The 19,649-nt window shown below is 43.1% G+C and overlaps 1 protein-coding gene across 2 annotated transcripts in view; it reads right to left on the reverse strand.

The window, feature by feature from the left end:
* LOC311056575 (E3 ubiquitin-protein ligase CBL-like) overlaps positions 1-19,649 on the reverse strand; it is a 34,550-nt gene that overhangs the window by 3,532 nt on the left and 11,369 nt on the right. The window contains exons 4-14 of one of the 2 annotated variants that reach the window (XM_084073292.1): positions 16,590-16,746; positions 15,060-15,181; positions 11,409-11,546; positions 11,174-11,261; positions 9,790-9,921; positions 9,083-9,307; positions 8,638-8,754; positions 7,804-8,108; positions 6,115-6,285; positions 3,873-3,988; positions 1,566-1,745 (exon numbers count right to left, since the gene is read on the reverse strand). In XM_084073292.1, coding sequence (XP_083929418.1) covers positions 1,566-1,745; positions 3,873-3,988; positions 6,115-6,285; positions 7,804-8,108; positions 8,638-8,754; positions 9,083-9,307; positions 9,790-9,921; positions 11,174-11,261; positions 11,409-11,546; positions 15,060-15,181; positions 16,590-16,746 — 1,751 coding nt within the window. Of the gene's footprint in view, positions 1-1,565; positions 1,746-3,872; positions 3,992-6,114; positions 6,286-7,803; positions 8,109-8,637; positions 8,755-9,082; positions 9,308-9,789; positions 9,922-11,173; positions 11,262-11,408; positions 11,547-15,059; positions 15,182-16,589; positions 16,747-19,649 lie in introns of both variants that reach the window. The other variant, XM_084073291.1, reaches the window with a different exon arrangement.

Consider the following 19,649-nt stretch of genomic DNA (forward strand, 5'->3'; position numbering starts at 1 on the left):
TATTTTAGTAGTATCAAAGCTGGATTTCTAAAATAAAAATCGCACCCTGTGTGAAGGAAGCGGTGCCTTTGATGAGTGGCCTCCTGGTGGCGCTATAATAGGGCGGGGCGAGGCTTCAGCAATTAATGCTCGTCCCTATTGGTGGTGTAAGTCCACAAACCAAATTCGGACTGGGTGGCATGCTGCTAACTGGAGTTATGGCTGTTTAAAGCCCAGCCAATAGGAAGACAGAGGGGGCGGGGCTTACTACATTTCAGTTCGTCCCTATTGGTGGTCTGAGTCCACGTACCAAATTTGTACTCAGTAGCATGCTGTGAACTGGAGTTATGGCTGTTTAAAGCCCAGCCAATGGGAAGACAGAGGGGGCGGGGCTTATGTAATTACAGTTGGTCCCTATTGGTGGTATTAGTTGGACTTGGTGGCATATGCTGCAAACTGGAGTTATAGCTGTTTAAAGCCAGTGGCCTCCTGGTGGCGCTATAATAGGGCGGGGCGGGGCTTCAGCAATCAATGCTCGTCCCTATTGGTGGTCTAAGTCCACATACCAAATTTGGACTTGCTGGCATGCTGCGAACTGGAGTTATAGCTGTGTAAAGCGCTGTTTAAAGCCAGTGGCCTCCTGGTGGCGCTATAATAGGGCGGGGCGGGGCTTCAGCAATCAATGTTCGTCCCAATTGGTGGTGTAAGTCCACATACCAAATTTGGAGTTGCTGGCATGCGAACTGGAGTTATAGCTGTGTAAAGCGCTGTTTAAAGCCAGTGGCCTCCTGGTGGCGCTATAATAGGGCAGGGCGGGGCTTCAGCAATCAATGCTCGTCCCAATTGGTGGTGTAAGTCCACATACCAAATTTGGACTTGCTGGCATGCTGCCAACTGGAGTTATAGCTGTTTAAAGCCCGTGCTCAAACGGACATCCGAGCCAGTGGCCTCCTGGTGGCGCTATAATAGGGCGGGGCGGGGCTTCAGCAATCAATGCTCGTCCCAATTGGTGGTGTAAGTCCACATACAAATTTGGACTTGCTGGCATGCTGCCAACTGGAGTTATAGCTGTTTAAAGCCCGTGCTCAAACGGACATCCGGGCTCAAACGGACATAACGGACAAACGGACATACGGACGGACATAGTCAAGAGTAGAGCGGCTGGCACCGCTAAAAACTATAATTGGAGATCCAATTGCCGAGTGAGGTTTCAGGGTGTTTATGGTTAATGAAAAAACTATGCTCAATTATGTCCAGGCGATCATTTGTATAAAATGTGTACATGTATCACAAAGATATGCTAAAACCACAGCCTTCATGTGTATATCACAAAACTATGCTATATCCACAGCCTTAGTTCACAAGCTGTTTTCTGCTCTGTTGTGTTTGTTTGCTTCTGGATAAACTCCTCAGCCGTGAATTCTACCAAACCATCTGCAGCAATTGTGTTTCGATGGCTTATTTCCATTCATGTTTGGATTATGATGAATCATTATTTATCAACTCAACTGAAACTGAACCAAAAGACCAGCCAAGCTCAAATAGGCCCGACAAGATCCACTTCAACAAAAAGGTGAGAAACATACAGGCCTCTATTGTGGAGGGAGCGTCCATGCAGAGAGCACTGAAGGCTGCTGAGCTACCGGTGACATCTGACATGGTGCGTCTAGCGGGGGCTGGGGGACCGTGGGGCCTGGGGTAGTCATACTCATACACATCCTCAAAGTCCTTCTGCTCCACACTGTCCTGGGACACCACAGGATGCTCTGAGAGAAACAGACAAAACACGAAATAGATAAATCAGTGTGTAGTGTGTGTTTAAGCTGGTCCTTTTACCTTTGTATTATTTGTATTTACTTTAAAGGTTCTATGACATTCATTTTCACTTTTTTTTTTTTTTTATGTTTTTTGGGGGGGTTTTATGACCTCAATTACACCCAAAAAACCTGAACTTTGAACATTCAGTGGATTTTCTGTGGTCTGGGGTTTTCTGAATAATTAGGCTGAAAAGTAATCTGAGATTGGCCCTTGGATAGTGAAGTCACAGGCCATTAATCCCACCCACTCCCTTCCACGCCCCTCCCCTCCCCTATCCTTTCCTTTGGGGGGGCGGAGCAGAGGTGATGATTGACAGGCAAAATCCCTCAACACCCGCGACAGCCGCAGGCAAAGATTTCTTTTTTCATTACAGTTGAAAAGGCTTTAGAAATGTGAGAGAAAAACACCTGCAATGGCTCACTAGAGTGGAATTTTCAGTTAAAACTTTTTATACACGTTCGAAGGAGCATGACAAAGACTTTTAATGTGTTGTAAAACTGAATGTCATGAAACCTTTAAAACTGAATATCATTAATTATTACTGATGTGTGAAAAGAACATATACTTGTATTTACAAGAGTTTATAAAGATCACTACTTCCATTTGGCTAAATGAGGCATGGACCGTTACTACACTAAAACATGAACACAAGCAGTCAGTCTGTATAGTGCTGCTTCACCACTGCACACTGCATTGTGATGCGTGTGTGGCTTCATTCACACACTGCACACATAACTTACTATGATAGCTAAAGACTGGACCGGCAGACCACACTGTAAGTCTAATAAGACTATGGGCTCTAGATTGAGGGTGGTAATTAGGACTGGGCAACATACTGATATTATATGGATATCGTGATAGGAGACTAGATGTCATAATATTGTGATAAGAAGAAATTGTTGTCTTTTCCTGGTTTTAAATACAAATAGCATGTGGGGTGGACGGCTTTCACCGCTTGGCACAGTGCGTGCGAATTCAAGAAGGCAGTTGTCGTGTTTTAGGTGTGTTGCTGCCCAATGAAAGGTCGTCGTAGAGACCTATGTTCGAAATGATTAAAGCTAGAACAAACATTAAAAGGAGATGTACATCTGTTATGGCAAGAGAAATATGGACTAGTTGTGATAACGACCTAAAAATGTGCAGTTCAATCTATAAATTCAAGAAAATGTTTAAAGATAATATAGTAGATAAATATAAAACTTCATGATAAACCATAAAATATTATTTCTCATATATGTGAAACGTCCAAATTCGTTTTTGTATCGGTGTTATTGTTTTTGTTTTAAGTATATTATAAGACAAAAAGGGAAGGGATTATAAACTACGAAGAGTCTAAAAAGAGTCTCCTTTGTCTCTCCTACCGGAACCGCTGCCTACCGGTCCGCTGGTCATCAAATTATTTTACTTAGGAATGCGACAAAAACAACAAAATCACACCCAGTGTCAAGTGGGCGGTGTGTGGTCATCACATGACTCAATAAAAAAAAAAACATAAATGTTTTAAGTGCATAGTCCTATTTATAGGGCTATGCACATGTGTCATGTGTTTCGCTAGCCAATCACAGTCCTGAATAGAGTCAGCCAATCACATTGCAGCTAGTGGTCATCATAGTGATGGAAGCTTACTTAAAGAAAAGTATAGATTTGCACCGAATGTGTAGGGGTTAGGGGTGTACAATGGTGGCCAATCACGGTGCAGGGGAATGGTGGCCAATCACAGTGCAGCGAATGTCGATGTCCAAACCTCACATATAGGGGCGGTTACACCGCCCAAAAATATCCATGAATTCAAGTCTCCATGGGGTGACTAATCGATAGAAAAAAAGTCATTTTGGGGATGAACTATCCCTTTAAAGCCAACATAGATCTATATACAGTACATTATTCAAGAGAACACAGGGGTCAAAGATAAAAAAAAACACTTAATACTTTGTTGACCGGGGTCCCTAGGTCCCCTCCTTTTACCCCAATACACCATATTTACACAGAAAATAGCAGAGGAATCAAACCCCTGTCTCCCCCCAGTGGCGGGCGGGCGGGCGGGCAATGTAAATGTGTCCATGTGTGAGTGTTACCTGGGTCAGAAGGCTGCAGTGCTGGGACACACTCTGCTCCTCCAGCCTGGGCCTGGATGTTACACATGGACTCATACACCTGGGGGTCCTCAAAGTCATCATCGTCACACGCCACACTGCTGGGGAGGAGGACCACACACACACACACACACACACACACACACAAAAGTGAGTATGAACCTTTTTTGAATTTCAAGGACCCCCGGTTTGATCCGCATTTGGCCACAGACTCCCATTTGACACCATTTTTGTAACCCTTATTTTTCACCCGGTGCCAATTTTCTAAGTGATCCTGGGCGCTACACTCCCCTCACCAGCCTAGGGAGGCCAGGACCGAGCTCATGCCTCCTTCAATGCATGAGAGCCAACTGACCTTCTTGTCACCTGACAAGGGGGAGTTTCCCCGGTAGGACGTAGCGCGTGGAAGGAACACGTTATTCCAACCAGTTCCTTTCCCCTCCATCAGACACCATTTATTAATATCTGGGATCCTAAACCTCCGCTGTACAATTCTCAGTGTCAATTTAACTCTGGGAGAGTACAAACGGGTCCATCCGGTTCCATTTGTACTCTTTTACAGACCTGTAAGGGTCCATTTTGGAGCCTCGGTGGTCCCCGGACCTGCAGAGTGACAAACCTGCACTCTCTGAGGACATCAAGGTTTTTTTTTTGTGCATCACACATCATTAATCACATGAATGGAAACAGCAAATTCCCTTGATATCTCAAAAGGCTTTGTATGCTCATCTGAGCTGTTTGTAAATAAAGGAATTGTGACGTAAAAAGTTACACAATTGCTTTTGTTGTGTATAATGATCAAGCTACTTTTTGTGCCATTGTCAATTATATATATAATATATTTCTTTAATGGTTGTGTGTGATAGAACTGCGTTCTACCTTCAGTTAATGTATGTATTTGCATGAATGAAATGGCATTTCTTTTAAATAAAGAACACAGAGAAGGAAGTTTAAATACCTAGTAGAATAATGAATCCAGCCTAATATGTAATGAAGAACACAAGCCTGCAGCACCCTCTACTGGTCAGGATTCAAGAACAAAATCCCAGCTAATGACAACCAGACATTATTTTGTGAAGAGGGAAAACAAGACATTGGATTCCCAAAAGGTACGTTTTCATGTGAAAACGCAGGCTGCCTTGGTCTCATGTAAACACGTACCGTATATCTGAGATCAAGGAACACATGCTGTACCTTCCACAGTACAGTATGAGCAATAGAATGGTTGCATTGTTCTACAACACTGATCCTTACTAATCCGGCTTCAGAGTGTGGGCGGAAATGTCAACTATGCCATGCGGCTAGGAGGGGTGCAACCATTAACCGAACCAATTGATTGAATCGATTATATATAAATAAATAACGATAATTTCAAAGACTTGTCTAATAAAATAAAACGATTAGTAATCAAATCACTAATTTTGACATGTTATTGTCTCCGCCAGGCCGAAGGCATGGCGAGAGAGTATGTTTTACCCTCCGTGTGTGTGTGTCCTGTCTGTGTGTTAGCAGCTAATCTCTGGCACCGTTGGCCCGGTCGCTGCGAAACTGTGCACACACACTCCCTGGATGCCAATTCAGAACCTCTGCCTCAAAATTTTCACATGGGCCTGTTATAGCGCCACCTGGAGGCCGATTTGTGCAAAACCCATTTTTTTACATTACTCCTACAGATTTTATCCAAACGTCATGCAAATCGGTACGCAGCATCTCTATAGTCATGTGATCAACACGGATCTGTCCGATTTCCCATATTCCATCCTCATTGGCTAAGGTTTGCTTCCAAAATGTGCAGGATTGGTCCGTTTTGAACAAAATGCCTCAAATCATGAACGCAGCTTGCGATTTCCGTGAAATTTCACACACACATTCCCACTAGGCCAAGGAAGAAATGCCACCCTTTTTCACATTGGCCTGTTATAGCGCCACCAGCAGGTCTAATTTAGCAAAACACATTTTTGGAACAAAATGCCTCAAATCATGAATGCAGTGTCCGATTATAAGAATAGAATAAATGGCACCCTTTTCACATTGGCCTATTATAGCACCACCAGGAGGCCACAATATCGTACCTGACCTGGCGGAGAGCTGTGCTCCGAGGAGCACTTTCTCTAGTTTCTGAGTGCAACCGTCATTGTTTTTGATTTATTGAACAGTTAATTTGGACAACGCACCAGAGTGGTCAGGGGGCGGTGGCATAGACATAAGGATACACAGGTCTTACCCTATGTCATTGTGGTGGTTGGCCTGGGCTGGCGGTGGGGGAACCAGGGCCCCCGCCAGCACCCAGGGAGCCCCAGACGCTGGCAGAGAGGTAGGGCTCATGTACTCGTTCTCCTCAGACTCGAGGACAGCCTTGTCGGTGCCGGACGACGTCCCTGGAGCAGGCGTGTTCCTGCACATGGACACACAAACTGTCATTAAACTTGACGCAGGCCTGTCCTGGTGACTCAGCATGCATATCGCTGCCGTTCGGGCACAAACCTCTTATCTCCATATTCTTTTCATAAATTAACACATTGCGTGCCAATCGCGTAGTTCTACGCAAACCTAAATAACAGCGCAGCGTGCCAGTCGCGTAGATCTACGCGAAGTGGTCTTTTTTTTCTTTTTTTCATTGTAGGCCTCTCTCGCAGTGACACATTTCATTGTAGGCCTCTCTCGCAGTGACACATTTCATTGTAGGCCTCTCTCGCAGTGACACATTTCATTGTAGGCCTCTCTCACAGTGACACATTTCATTGTAGGCCTCTCTCGCAGTGACACATTTCATTGTAGGCCTCTCTCGCAGTGACACATTTCATTGTAGGCCTCTCTCACAGTGACACATTTCATTGTAGGCCTCTCTCGCAGTGACACATTTCATTGTAGGCCTCTCTCGCAGTGACACATTTCATTGTAGGCCTCTCTCACAGTGACACATTTCATTGTAGGCCTCTCTCACAGTGACACATTTCATTGTAGGCCTCTCTCACAGTGACACATTTCATTGTAGGCCTCTCTCACAGTGACACATTTCATTGTAGGCCTCTCTCACAGTGACACATTTCATTGTAGCACACCGGAAACGGAAATGAATGTCAATCGAACATTTTCGTTCCCATCCGCCGCCGCTCTAAAGCTTCCGCTAATCCGCCATTATCTCGGTGTTGTTTTTCTCCGCGCTGAACGCTGTTTAATAGAAACTGCGACTACTGCAAAATGGAATGTCACCGATTGAAAATGTCTTCTCTGGGCCACTCACACAGCTACCCTGTGTGTCTACAAACAGTTTAACGCGCGATCGTAAGGTATTTAGCGAGGTCTGTGGCGAAGTGAAAAAAAATAAAAAAAATAAAAAGATCGCTGGCACTGGTGAGTACATTATGATATTAAACTCTGGCATGGAATGTGTTAACGCCCAACAGCAGGCGTCTTCAACGTTTTCAGGCCAAGGACCCCCTAGCTGAGAGAGAGATGAAGCAGGGACCCCATCTATATTGTATAAAATTGTGTTTCAGATTATACTTTTTTTTCCCCCTCTACACCTACACCTCTTACCTCTTTGCCAAAAATAGCCGATCTACAAGCTCACAACGCCTCGCGCTGCGAGGCGTTGTGAGCTTGTAGATCTGCTATTTTTGGCTAAAGTTCTCCTCAGAAAAGGGATGTTAGGGTTCAAGTGGTTAAGGTAAAAAGAAAAATCATATCACACAAAGATTTGGCGGACCCCCTGTAGTAACTCTGAGGACCCCCTAGGGGTCCCGGACCCCCTGTTGAAGACCCCTGCCCTACAGCGTCATACAAAAGCATCAAAAGTAACAGATCCACTAGCTCGAAATGCGGCACGAAGCCTCTGCTTGTCATCCAGACAGAATTCATAGTAGGATAGTAGGATTTATAGTAGGATGGGATAGTAGGGTAAGGCTGCTACCTTGGTGTCAGGCAGTAGATGGCGTTGGTGGCCACTGGGAGCTTGCCTGCCTCGCTGCAAGCTCCGTTGCTCTGAGGGCCAGGGCCGGGGCCCAAGGCGGCGGCCCCCACGGCCTTGGTCGCTGGCCGGGGGACCATGTAGTTGGACGCCCAGCTGGGCTGGTCCGGGGTGGAGGGCAGGGGTCTCCTCTGGAGCCTGCCGTCCTGGCCAGGCAGCGGCGACGGGCGCTCCGGAGGGGGTGGAGGGGGCAGCTCTCTCAGGGCGGGGGGCAGAGGTAGTGGTTTGTCCCTGTGAGGCGCTGGGATCTGTTGGGGAGGTGTGTGCAAGGTTATGATAGTCAACTAAAACTCATTCTTCATTTTTTTTGCCTAATCAAAATTTCAATAAATCAATCAATAATGAAAAAAAAAAAAAACAGAATAAAACAAAAACTACGTTTTAGTTAATTGAAAAAAATGAGGCTTTACAAAAAGCAAAAGTAAAAAAAAGACATAACTGAAAATGTTATTGTGTGTTTACAAAACTAACTAACTATAACTAACTATAAGCAATTTAACAGTGGAGAAGTATTTTTTTCACAATGTGATATACAATTTCGAATATCACCCAACAAATACCCCATGGTGTAAAAAACCTAAAACTAACACTAAAACTAATGAAAACCAAGCATTTCACAAAATAAAAATGAAACCACCAAACAGACTTTTAAAAACGAATAAAACTAAACTGAAAACCCAAAGTACAAATACAAACTAATGAAAAATTCTAATAACTCTAATAACCTTGTACTACAGAGAAAAGAAATGCACAGAAACACACAATATAACCTCATACCTTGGGTGTGGCTCCCTGGGCCAAGACAGCGGAGTTGCTGGGGGGTCTCTGCTGCAGCAGGTCCAAGCGAGGGGGTACCGGAGGAAGCGGTGACACTGGAGAGGGTGGGCGCTCCACCTGCGCACGCACACACGCACACGCGCACACGCACACGCACACGCACACGCACACACAAACCAGAATGGAGCGTGAAGTTTGATTGTCATTTGAAGAAGGGACTTAAATGAAAGCCGTGTAGACAGATTTATGCTTCATCATATCGTTTTCCCCCCTCTACACCAAATGTCTTCGCCAAAAATAGCAGATTTACAAGCTCACAACGCGTCGCAGTCGCTCTGCGTTGTGAGCTTATACCGTAAGACGGTCATTTTCGGCGCACAACACTGTCATACGAGGGAGCATAAATTAAGCCTTAGTATTACTACTCATGTCATCAGTATGGTACCTTGACACCGGCCAGGTGGCTCATCATCATCAGGTTCTGGTCCTCATCGTCATCGTCCTCGTTGCCAGGGGACACGTTGCCGCCGGTTGCCTCTGGGACCCTGCAGGGCCCCTGGAAGCCAGCGAAGGAGACCCCGCTGACCTTGGGGTGGAAGGGGTCCACCACAATGGGCTCCGTGCCTTTGATCTCACAGCGGCAGAACGGACAGCCCTGGCCCTCAGACTCCTGAGAACCACAAAGCTTGTTAACCACATAAACCTATTCTGGGCATGTCACGTGGATGAACAATAACATTAGGCATAAAAACGTGATGAACGTTCTGCAAAAATGGATGATCTACAAGCTCACCAACGGCAAATTTTGATATTTGATGTACAACAAGGACATGAGGTAAACATTACTTCTGTAATGGGTTCCAACAACCGATTTCCAATGGAAGGTTTGAATATATTAAGAAAACAAGCTCTGCAGCAAACAAAGGCTTAGATGATATTTATGTTGCTTTTCTGTACTTAAATTTGCATTGAGGATATATATCAAATGGGGGTCCGTGGCCAAATGCATATCAAACTGGGGGTCCTTGAAATTAAAAGGTTTGAGAATCAGTGGAGTAGGAGGAGGGAGAGTAGTGGAGGACAGACAGACAGACAGACAGACAGGGTGGACAGACAGACAGACAGACAGGGTGGACAGGACGTGTGTCTGACCTGCCAGGCGGTGAGACAGGAGGTGCACATGAGGTGACTGCAGGGCTCGATCTTGACGTCCTTGTCGTTCTCAGCGCAGATCTTGCACAGCTGGAATGTGGAGCCCATCTCGCAGTACAACTCATACTGCTCCTGTACACAGGAAAGACACAACCATACGTCAATGTTTACCCGCTGCCAGCCGCACAGAACAGTTCTTCACTTCCAATGATTCCAGCGATTAACCTGCCACACCACATGGTTTGAGTGCAACTAAGCCTACAGTGATGAATGTCCTTCAAGGCCAGTAGAAGCCTAGTACTCTCCCCTAGGCAGCCGATCAGAGATCTACGCCTGCTGATATTATGTCTGGTGACATTCCAAATTCAGCCAATGGTTCTAAAACTGGGTGGAAACTATTCTGAAATGTAAAAGCAGCACAGAACCAATGCAATGACTTTAAGACGTAGTCCTTTACCCGTATAAGGCATGGTATCAGGATTGGCTTTTGAAAGCAGTGGACTTAGGTTTGTTACCGCTGGTTTTCTCTGCAGTCCAAGCCCATTCATTGAATGTAGATAGGTGGGAGAGCTCTGATTGTCTGACTAGCAGATGCCCAGTCACTGTGCTGAAATGAATGCCCAGAGGGGCTCGGGGTGTTAGTATTATTTTGGACTCACGCAAGGTCACTTCTTGGGCACCGACTTGGCAGTGGTGCGATTTCCTGCCTTCAGTGACTCATTAGTCACAAAATGTGACCAACATGTGGCTGGCAACACTATGAACGCCAGCGTCACCCTTCCTTTTACATGGAGGAAAGCAACAACACGAGGAAAGGAAGGGGGTGACGCTTTGAGCTATGACCTGAATCGAATGATCAAAATTGATCACAACTACATATATGAAAAATAATCCAATGTAAATAATCTAAATGGGCACCACTGACTGGGTGTACACTTTTCCCTTTAAAAAGGTACATTGTGTAACTGTAATCACATGGACCATAGTGTCCCTATTCTGGGCAAAAAGGAGGGGACCAAGTATAGACGTATAGGTTTAAGTGGTTAAAATATGGACAGCTACAGTATGATAATCACTGCTGCGATTATCATCAGCAGTATAACAGCACTCCCTCTCGTGTGATATAGCTTAAAAGTAGCTTTAAGCTAGCCACTAATCTTGCGTTTATTGCATTGCGTTTCTTTTGTGGCGTCATGAGACCAATTTCTCCTCCACTGTCTTCGACTTCTAGAATCAACAACTCACTTCTACTTGGTGGAACAGAAACAAAATCAGGACAGAATAACCCAACTTTTTGAGAGTCAAACGAAGATGAAGAAAAAGATGCCAGTTTTTAGGTTCTGGAGTGGTTAATGGATGGAGCAAACTGGAGTTCTGTGTGTACCTGAGTAACTTTGATGTGGTCTTGGGGCGAGGGCTCACACAGGCCCGTCAGGTCTGGATTCTGAGCACGTCCATCTGGGAACAAGTAGCTGAGGAACACACAAACACCTCTCACTATATTTCACCAGTATAATGTGCAGTAACAGAAAACCATACAATGCTCTGTGACTTGTGCAGGGAAGGCAATGCATAATTATCCTTAAAAGGGGGAAATACATAGATATTTGACAACTTACAATCCCTCCCGGTAGCCATCGATGAGGGCTTGGAACAGGGGCTTGTTATGAGGTATGGTCTGCAGGATGTTCCCGTCTGCAGTCACGTAGCCGATGGCCCACTGGCCGAGCCGCGTACAGCTCAGCCTGAAGATGTAGCTGGAAGAGACACGAGCGCTTCAGTCAACACAACAGCAGAACATCCTTACTGGAGAGACACAGTGAGTGGACGAGAGCTAATGACGGATTTGATCGTAGTCCACAGCACCTGAAACTTTTTTTAATTTCAAGGACCCCAGTTTTTGTATTCATTAGGCAACGGACCCTCACGGCTCCGGTCCAGAGCATTAGCGAGTTCTCTACAATGTATTTCCGCATTGACCGGGTTTTCAATGTCTACCGATTTCTAAACTTGTAGTAAAAATAAATAATACCATTTTGCTGCAATAGAAATAGCAAAGTTTGGCCAACATATTTTCTGGCCAAACAGTGTATTTTACATAAAAGGCGGGGTTCTGAGAGGCTTCCCACCACGGAGAAAAAGCTTTCAACACCACAAAACCGCCTTTTTTTTTGAGGATGTGTGTAGCGAAATGATATCATTTATTGTTCAAATAATACATTCCGTTGACTGGCTGATGCTATGGACCAAAGCTATGACCCCAATCATTCTGAGAGTACCAATAGAACCAAATGGACCCGGTTCCTAACCATCTATCATTTAGCTGGGGACCTCCTGGAACCCCTCAAGGACCCCTGGGGGTCCCCGGAGGACCACTGCCTTAAAAAAGGGACCATATTGGGGGCCTGGCATGTTTAGCCCATGTTAGCGTCGTGCTTTAGAACTTGGAATAGCCCAATTATTAGATTTAGCTGTTGTTTTTCATTAAAACTTTAAGACAATGACCCCACCTTAAATCTCCGCTTCTATGGATTACATTTCTGTTGCCGTTAAGTCATTTGAATTTTGTTAGTTAAACTATCTTTTCACCAGGGAATACTGTATTTTTGTCTAGACTTGTCAAATCAATCCAATTTCAACTGCATAAAAAACCCCAGCAATGATGGCGTAACTTTGACAAAAAATAACTAAAATAAATCATAGAAAAGTGAGTTTTTCTTACTGTACTGACATAAACTAAGTGGTCTTCCTCGACAACCAGAGAAACTACAGCATGCATTGTAAAGTGGTCAGTATACTGTGAGTCATAGTCAATGGGCTAAACATGCCAGACCACCGGTATGATCCTTTAACCAGTGTATAATTCAAGGACACTCACCACAAGATTACTTTTGAGAGTACATTTTTAGAGCACTTAAGACGTAGAATCATGCAATTTTGTAGTGAGTTTGTAGTTACACAATGTAACAATTAGGCCTAAGCCGATATAACCAGAAATCAAGCCCCGGTAGTCGTGATCGTAGTCAATGGTCTGAAGGGGGAAAAAAGGATGACGGTAATGCTGTTGTAGAGGGATAAATTAAAGACGCATACATCCCTATTTTGCCATTATTTTGACACTTGTTTTATGTGTCGTTTTGCTGTACAATGGCACATGAACAACACACAACAAGTGCAAGAGTGAAGAAGAGGAATCAGCCATTCATCACCCTTCTATACGTGCTTACTGAGCAGTACTAAAGGAAACAATGTAAATACAAAGACGGTTGCGCTGTGGAAAACCTGGTATAACTACTGTACTATATGAATTTGGTGAACAAATGCAATGTTTCTCTATAGTCGGACTGCAGTTGTACTTGAAATAAAACCCACATTATTCATACCAGTCCTGGTAAGTCAGATTTTACCCCTAGTTTCCTCACCTGTAATCACAAAGTACTACTGATTTACCGTATATGTCTATCTATTGAAATCAGACTTGAAGTGACACTTGGCAGAGGTTTGGGTTGTGTAGTTACCTCGTCATGATGTAACTAGTCCAATTAACAAGATATCTTGCTCTGTTGCTCCATTGATTAGAAAAGGAAATTCTAAAAGTAGTCTCCTCATTGTTGCATGGTGAAACAGCTCTCAAAGTCCCTCTTTTACATAAATTAACGCAAACAATACCTAGCACAGCACAGCATTGTTTTTTTTTGTGTCAAAATGTCAACTTCCTAGTTGATTCATTTTACTATTTGAAGATCCGGATCTGCAGATCCAGTCAACGTTTACAAATTGCTAAATTAACATTAAGTTGTTCAACTTAAAGTTGATTTAGAAAATGTTCTTTAAAATAATAAATGTTTGCACTTTGTTTGCGTTTGTTTATGTGCTAAAAGAGTGACTTTGACAAGTTTTGGGTTTATCAATTTCTAATCAATGGAGCAACAGAGCAAGATATCTCGCCAATTGGACTAGTTATGACAAGGTAACTAGTACACAATCAAACCCTCTAACAAGGTGTCACTGCGCTTTAAAGGGGACACAAAAGATAGATGTACGAATAGAAAGAAGATTACTGTCAAAAAAGATGAAACAAAACTATTTTCCATACATGGATACTGACTTTTCCACACAAAGTTCAAAAACAATCTATCTAGCACAGTGGATAATTAAGAAGATATCGTCTCTGTCGTGTGGAAACCTCATGTGTCCAAAACTTTAACTTTTCAAGATTCAAATTCAAAAAGAGCAAAAGTAGCAGATCGACAAGCTCAAAACACGTTGCTTTTCGCCGCGTTTCGAGCTTGTGGATCTGCTACTTTTGATGGTTTTGTCTGACGCTGCAGTATGATCAAGTAGGGCATTATTAACTTACATTAACACAAAAAAATAACATGGAGATAGGAGGTTCCTGCCTGACAGCAACAATATCTTTCCTTGTCCCACCGATAGGACATGCACATGCATATTTCACCAGCCAGAGAGCACAAGACTGCTTGGAGTGGCAAGGTATTCACTGCTTTGCTCAAAGATACTTCTAGCACGATAAGATAAGACACACTGGCTGTTATGGGAATAAACGTTTTAGCACCGTGTTGCTCTGGGACACACACTGCATGTAAGCCCCAAGACACTGGAGGCACAGTGATAAAGTGCCTGCCACCACCGCGGTGGTTGTGGGTTCGAATACACCGCGGTGCATCCGGCTTTGACGAGGGTCTACATTAACACATTGGCCCGTGTTCGTGGGAGGGAAGCCGGGGCGGGGAGGGTGATTTCACTGCATGTACTCCTACGGTCTGGGGCGGCACCTGTCAGCAGGGGGTGTTGGGGAGAAGGAGTAGGACGAAGGCTCTACGTCCTCCCGGTGGGATACAACAGCAGTGACAACACACAAATGTGTGTGAGGAGGAATCAATTGGCAAAACGACTACATCGGGGAGAAAAAGGGGTAAAAAGCACCCCAAAAAATGTATAAATAAATAAAATCCTCAGTGTTCATTTAATCCCAAGAGTATAGAAATGTAACCAAAATGGACTGGTAAGATTCCATTTGTATACTCTCAGAGTAAAAAATGCATAACTCAACTGTGATTATACCGTGTATCTGTGTGTCCATGTTTACTGTAACTCTGTGTGTGTGTGTGTGTGTGTGTGTGTGTGTGTGTGTGTGTGTGTGTGTGTGTGTGTGTGTGTGTGTGTGTGTGTGTGTGTGTGTGTGTGTGTGTGTGTGTGTGTGTGTGTGTGTGTGTGTGAGCGTGTGTGTGTGCGTCTCTCTCTCTCACCTGCCAGGTTTATGAATGAACCTTTGCAGTCGGGCCTTGACCTCGTCGTAGGTGAGGAAAGCCATGTAGCCCGAGTGTGTCACTGCCAGGCTGTTCCAGTTCCTTAATAGAGATGACCATGGCTGCACACACACAAAATTCACATTTTAAATCATTCCAGACCACACATAGCGATAATCATGCAATGCGATGCATTGTGCGCTTGTAGATTGCCTATTTTAAGTATGAAATAGGGCTTAAGTGGTTCGATTCATTGATATGTATACACAGGTATATATCGTCTCTGTCAGGTGGAAACCTCAAATTTCCAAAACCGTTACTTTTCAGGATTCAAAAACAATTCAGCAAAAGTACAAGTAAAAGCTACAAGCTCAAAACGCGTCGCTTGGCCGTTGAAAATAGCATGTCTCGCCAAAGTTACATCACAGCAACACAGGAGCCGATTTCCCAAATACTTTAACCAGGAAGTGAATGGAGCAGTAAATGTTTTTTTTTTTAATGACGTTTTAAAACGTCTTTGGCAGGCAAGTGGTGTATTTTAAATGTCGTTTTAAAACGTCTTTGGCAGGCAATGTGTTAATTGAAAGATTTATCGATAGACTAATCAATAGTTGCAGCCCTATGAATGGACAGTAAACCTGAGATGCGGTCACACTGCCGTCTGTCTGACTCATCACTGACTGTTCTTGTTTAGCTGTCAGAGACTGCGGGGTTAGCTCTCCTAGAATAGTCTACGCTTAAACACAATATTCCTTCGACTAAATCCATATGTTCCCTGCTCATTTCCTTCCTATGGCTAACCATAAGGAAGTTATTTCGGTTTTAAATCCCACTAGGGGAACCCTCTGGAGGAGTTCCAGCCACCACACCCTCAATAATGACCGAGCCATGTCCCTGTGGAATAAAGACAAAACGGTAGCCATGACTGAAATTAACTACCCACGCAGTGGTACGACTAGACCCTTTTTTTAGCTAAGAATGTATGGGTGGCAGAGAGAGTAAATGTCACGTTGGGAAATACACCAAGAGGTCACAGCATACATTTGTTTAGACACAAACACACAATCGAACCGGCTGCTCAAAATGACCAGTAGCATACTTGATAGTGATTTCCTACTTTTCTGCATTCCTTAGCATTCCAGGTAACATGTGGCTCAGTAAGGTAACCACACAGTCACTACTTAACTAAAACTGTTGTATGACGAAATAATGAAAAATGTCAAATTTACAAGCTCACAACAGAGCAGATCTGCTATTTTCGCTAGAAAGAAAAACTTTGACTTTGATGAATTTGAAAGATTTTGAAAATTTGCCGAAAACGTGGTTAATGTGGGTTAATTAATGTGGTTAAAAGACCTGACATTACATCTTGTACTCTTCCTCTATGAGTCACAAACTTAAGTGATAATGATTGACAATTATTGATGATTAAGGCCTATGACCTTTGCTGCTGCGGGTCATTCTAATATTATATGACCGGTATAATAATAATAATAATTACAAAAATGTTTGCTCCAACTTTGGCCTCACCTGAAAGAGCCTGGTGAAGATGTCAAACTCAAACACAGAGATGTAATCGTTGCAGGTGAGGTCGATGGTGGACTTGAGGGCCATGGCCTCCAGTCCAGAGCTGATGGGGTGGAACTCGTGGAGAGCCTGCCTGAAGGACCTCCATGGTACTATGGTCCTACAGGGGAGACAGGGGACACCTCATCACTTATTATGTCACGCAGGGATTTAGCTATTGACAGCTGATGGAAAAAAAACTTCTGTGACAGTGACATCACTGGTTGGGTGGCGTCAGTAGTAGTGCAATATGCTTCAAGGCAAGTGGTTCTCAACGTCGGGTCCAGGGACCACCAGGAGTCTAAATGGACCTTTACGGGACCGTAACTCTGAGAGTGTGTGCAAATGGTGGGTCCATTTGCACACACTATCAGAGTTAAATTAACACTGAGGATTTTACAGTGTAGATTGGGGTCTCAGAGATAAAAACAAAAACAAAGGCGGGTCCTTGGACTTAACGCAACTTAATGACTTAATGAAAAAGGCTGAGAATCACCGCTTTAAGATGTCAAGCCATAGACCTGTGTCAGGCTAATAAACCTGTGCAATAAGGTTTCGCTGTTATTTTTATCAGTAGTTACAGCAAAACCGTATTGTGAAAGTTCATAATCTTTGACGGAGGTATAGATTATTTCATTATTTTACCGTTACAACCAACTTAAGGTAAATGTTTGAACTTAATTAGTCAATGCCCATTCCTTGCTGGTCTTTCGCCAATCAAAAGAGCACAACAGCTGACGTTCACAGTTGTATGCCGTGGTGCAGTGGCAAGTTTTCATTTCAATCAACAAGTTTCAACCTCTCGCTGTAGCAGTGACAGGCAACAGCCTGGGCCAGAACTAGGAGGATATGGACAGTAATGGCTTTGAATTGATGAAACGGCGTAGGATGAATGAATAGCTCTATTTCCATTCTTGGAATGTTATGTTTTCACTGTCAACTTTCCTCTTTAGTCTTTTGAATGAAAAAGCGTGTTTCAATGCCTTAAACAAGACATTGTTTCTCTGTTCCAAGGAGACAAAGAGACCTTGAATCATGAAAGACTAGCTCTTGTTCAAAAGGGAGTATGACTGTCTGACTCCAGACAAAATGTTCTTTTTAAACATTTTAATGAACTGAAAGTGTCACATTCAAGAAATGATTACATAGGCCCGTGTATGTAGCCTGACAGCGCTGCTGTCAGGCTACATACCTTTACTGCATGTCTCTCCCTACATACCTTTGCTGCATGTCTCTCCCTGTATCTCTCTCCCTCTTTGCTATACATCTTCACTGAAAAACTATAAATAAAGGCAGAAAGCCAAAAACTAATCAAAATAAATACATAAAAATGATTATATAATCACTTCTGTATGCACCTGTAACATTTTGATTCCACTTGCATTTCTATCAGTGTTATACCAAACAAATCTTTATTTATTAACTTTTATAGTATAATAACAAACATTGTATATACTATAAAAGGTGATTTATAGCATGTTCCAGGTCCTAAATTATTGTGTTCTGGCCCACCATCCCTCTAGCATCTCACATTTTGTTTTATAATGCAATTTTAATGGGTCCTGGGTCATGGGTGTGGATGGCCGACTTGGAAGGATTAATGGCTTAGAATTTTTTTTTACAGTACTTGCGACCCCTGCACTACAGTATGTTCCTTAACAGCTTTGGTGTCTTTTTTCAGAGATGACAAGAAAAAGTATTAGCTACTTAAAAGGTAGGGTAAGTGATATTTTTTGGTTAAAACAAAAAGTATTTTGTTAAAAGGTTAAATCACTATATTCTGATAGTAATCATTGCTATAGAGTGTTTGTTCAGTAACAGGAGTCTCCCCAGCTATTTAATAAACAGAAAATACATTTTCCGGTAGGTGTCAAAATCTCGGCCAATCAGGAGAAAGTACCAATTTTTAAGCTTCATTTTTATAGTGTTCCCGTTCCAATTTTGCCTGCTCATTTCTTAGTGTCATCACTTCCAATTTCACTTGTTTAATCTATATCCTGATTGAGTTCTCTATCCTTTCTGTTTTATAAAGAGCTGGAGAGACAAGGAGACTCCTTTTACTGAACAAACACTCTAGTCTATTCTATAGCAATGGGTACTATCAGAATATAGAGCTACTGTACTTAACACTTATTTTAACCAAAGAAAATCACTTACCCTACCTTTAACTGCTCCTAATTAGCTAAAGCCCGTCCTGAAGAAATTAAGTATCTCATCTATATGAAACTGTTCTTGTAAGCTTCATAAATTTGTAAATTGATAAAAAGCCCATGAGCTGTGGACACAGGATCACGGTGATAACACTGAGGTACAAAACACTGTACCATTGCAACGTGACTTGCTCTTTCACCATTCAACCACTGTGCCTATCCTATCTGCTATGAAGCCTAAGTGAGTGGTCTTGAATCAATGGAAATTGTAGTCACTTTAGCGCAATTAGGTATAGTCAAGTACCCATGAATCTTTTTCTTGTTTTTCCTCAATTTTCTAAATACGCATCTCAGTTAACCCATTGAGACCTGAAGCCGATTCTACATGTCTCCTAAATCTCAACAGTTTTCTGAAAAACGTATTTTTCTATATCAGTGGTGCTCAATCTTTTTCATGTCAAGGACCCCCAAAATTATATGTATTTGGCCACAGACCCCCATCAAAATATTTTGTTCCAGGGACCCCCCAGAAGCAAAGATTTGAGTTAAAAATGTTCGCTTTAAAAATATATATATTCAAAGATTTGCACCCATTTTCACGAATTTTCAAAAATAGCAGATATACAAGCTCATAGCGCAGCACCGAGTGCCGCGCTACGAGCTTGTAGATCTGCTAAGATCTGGTATTAACCTGGTAAAAGCCCAAAGTGTAAGATCATGCTTTTAGCTGAAATCTAAAAATGACACAGTTCCAGGTGTTAATGGGTTCATTCCAATAATCTCTGCTCCTGATAAATTTCAGACCACTTGAATACGTGAACACATATGAACGCAGCTACCTTGATATAAACCAGCTCAGCGGACCTTATGGTCA

The sequence above is a fragment of the Gymnoscopelus microlampas genome (assembly GCF_963454915.1).
Source record: "Gymnoscopelus microlampas genome assembly, chromosome: 12".
Lineage (NCBI taxonomy): Eukaryota > Metazoa > Chordata > Actinopteri > Myctophiformes > Myctophidae > Gymnoscopelus > Gymnoscopelus microlampas.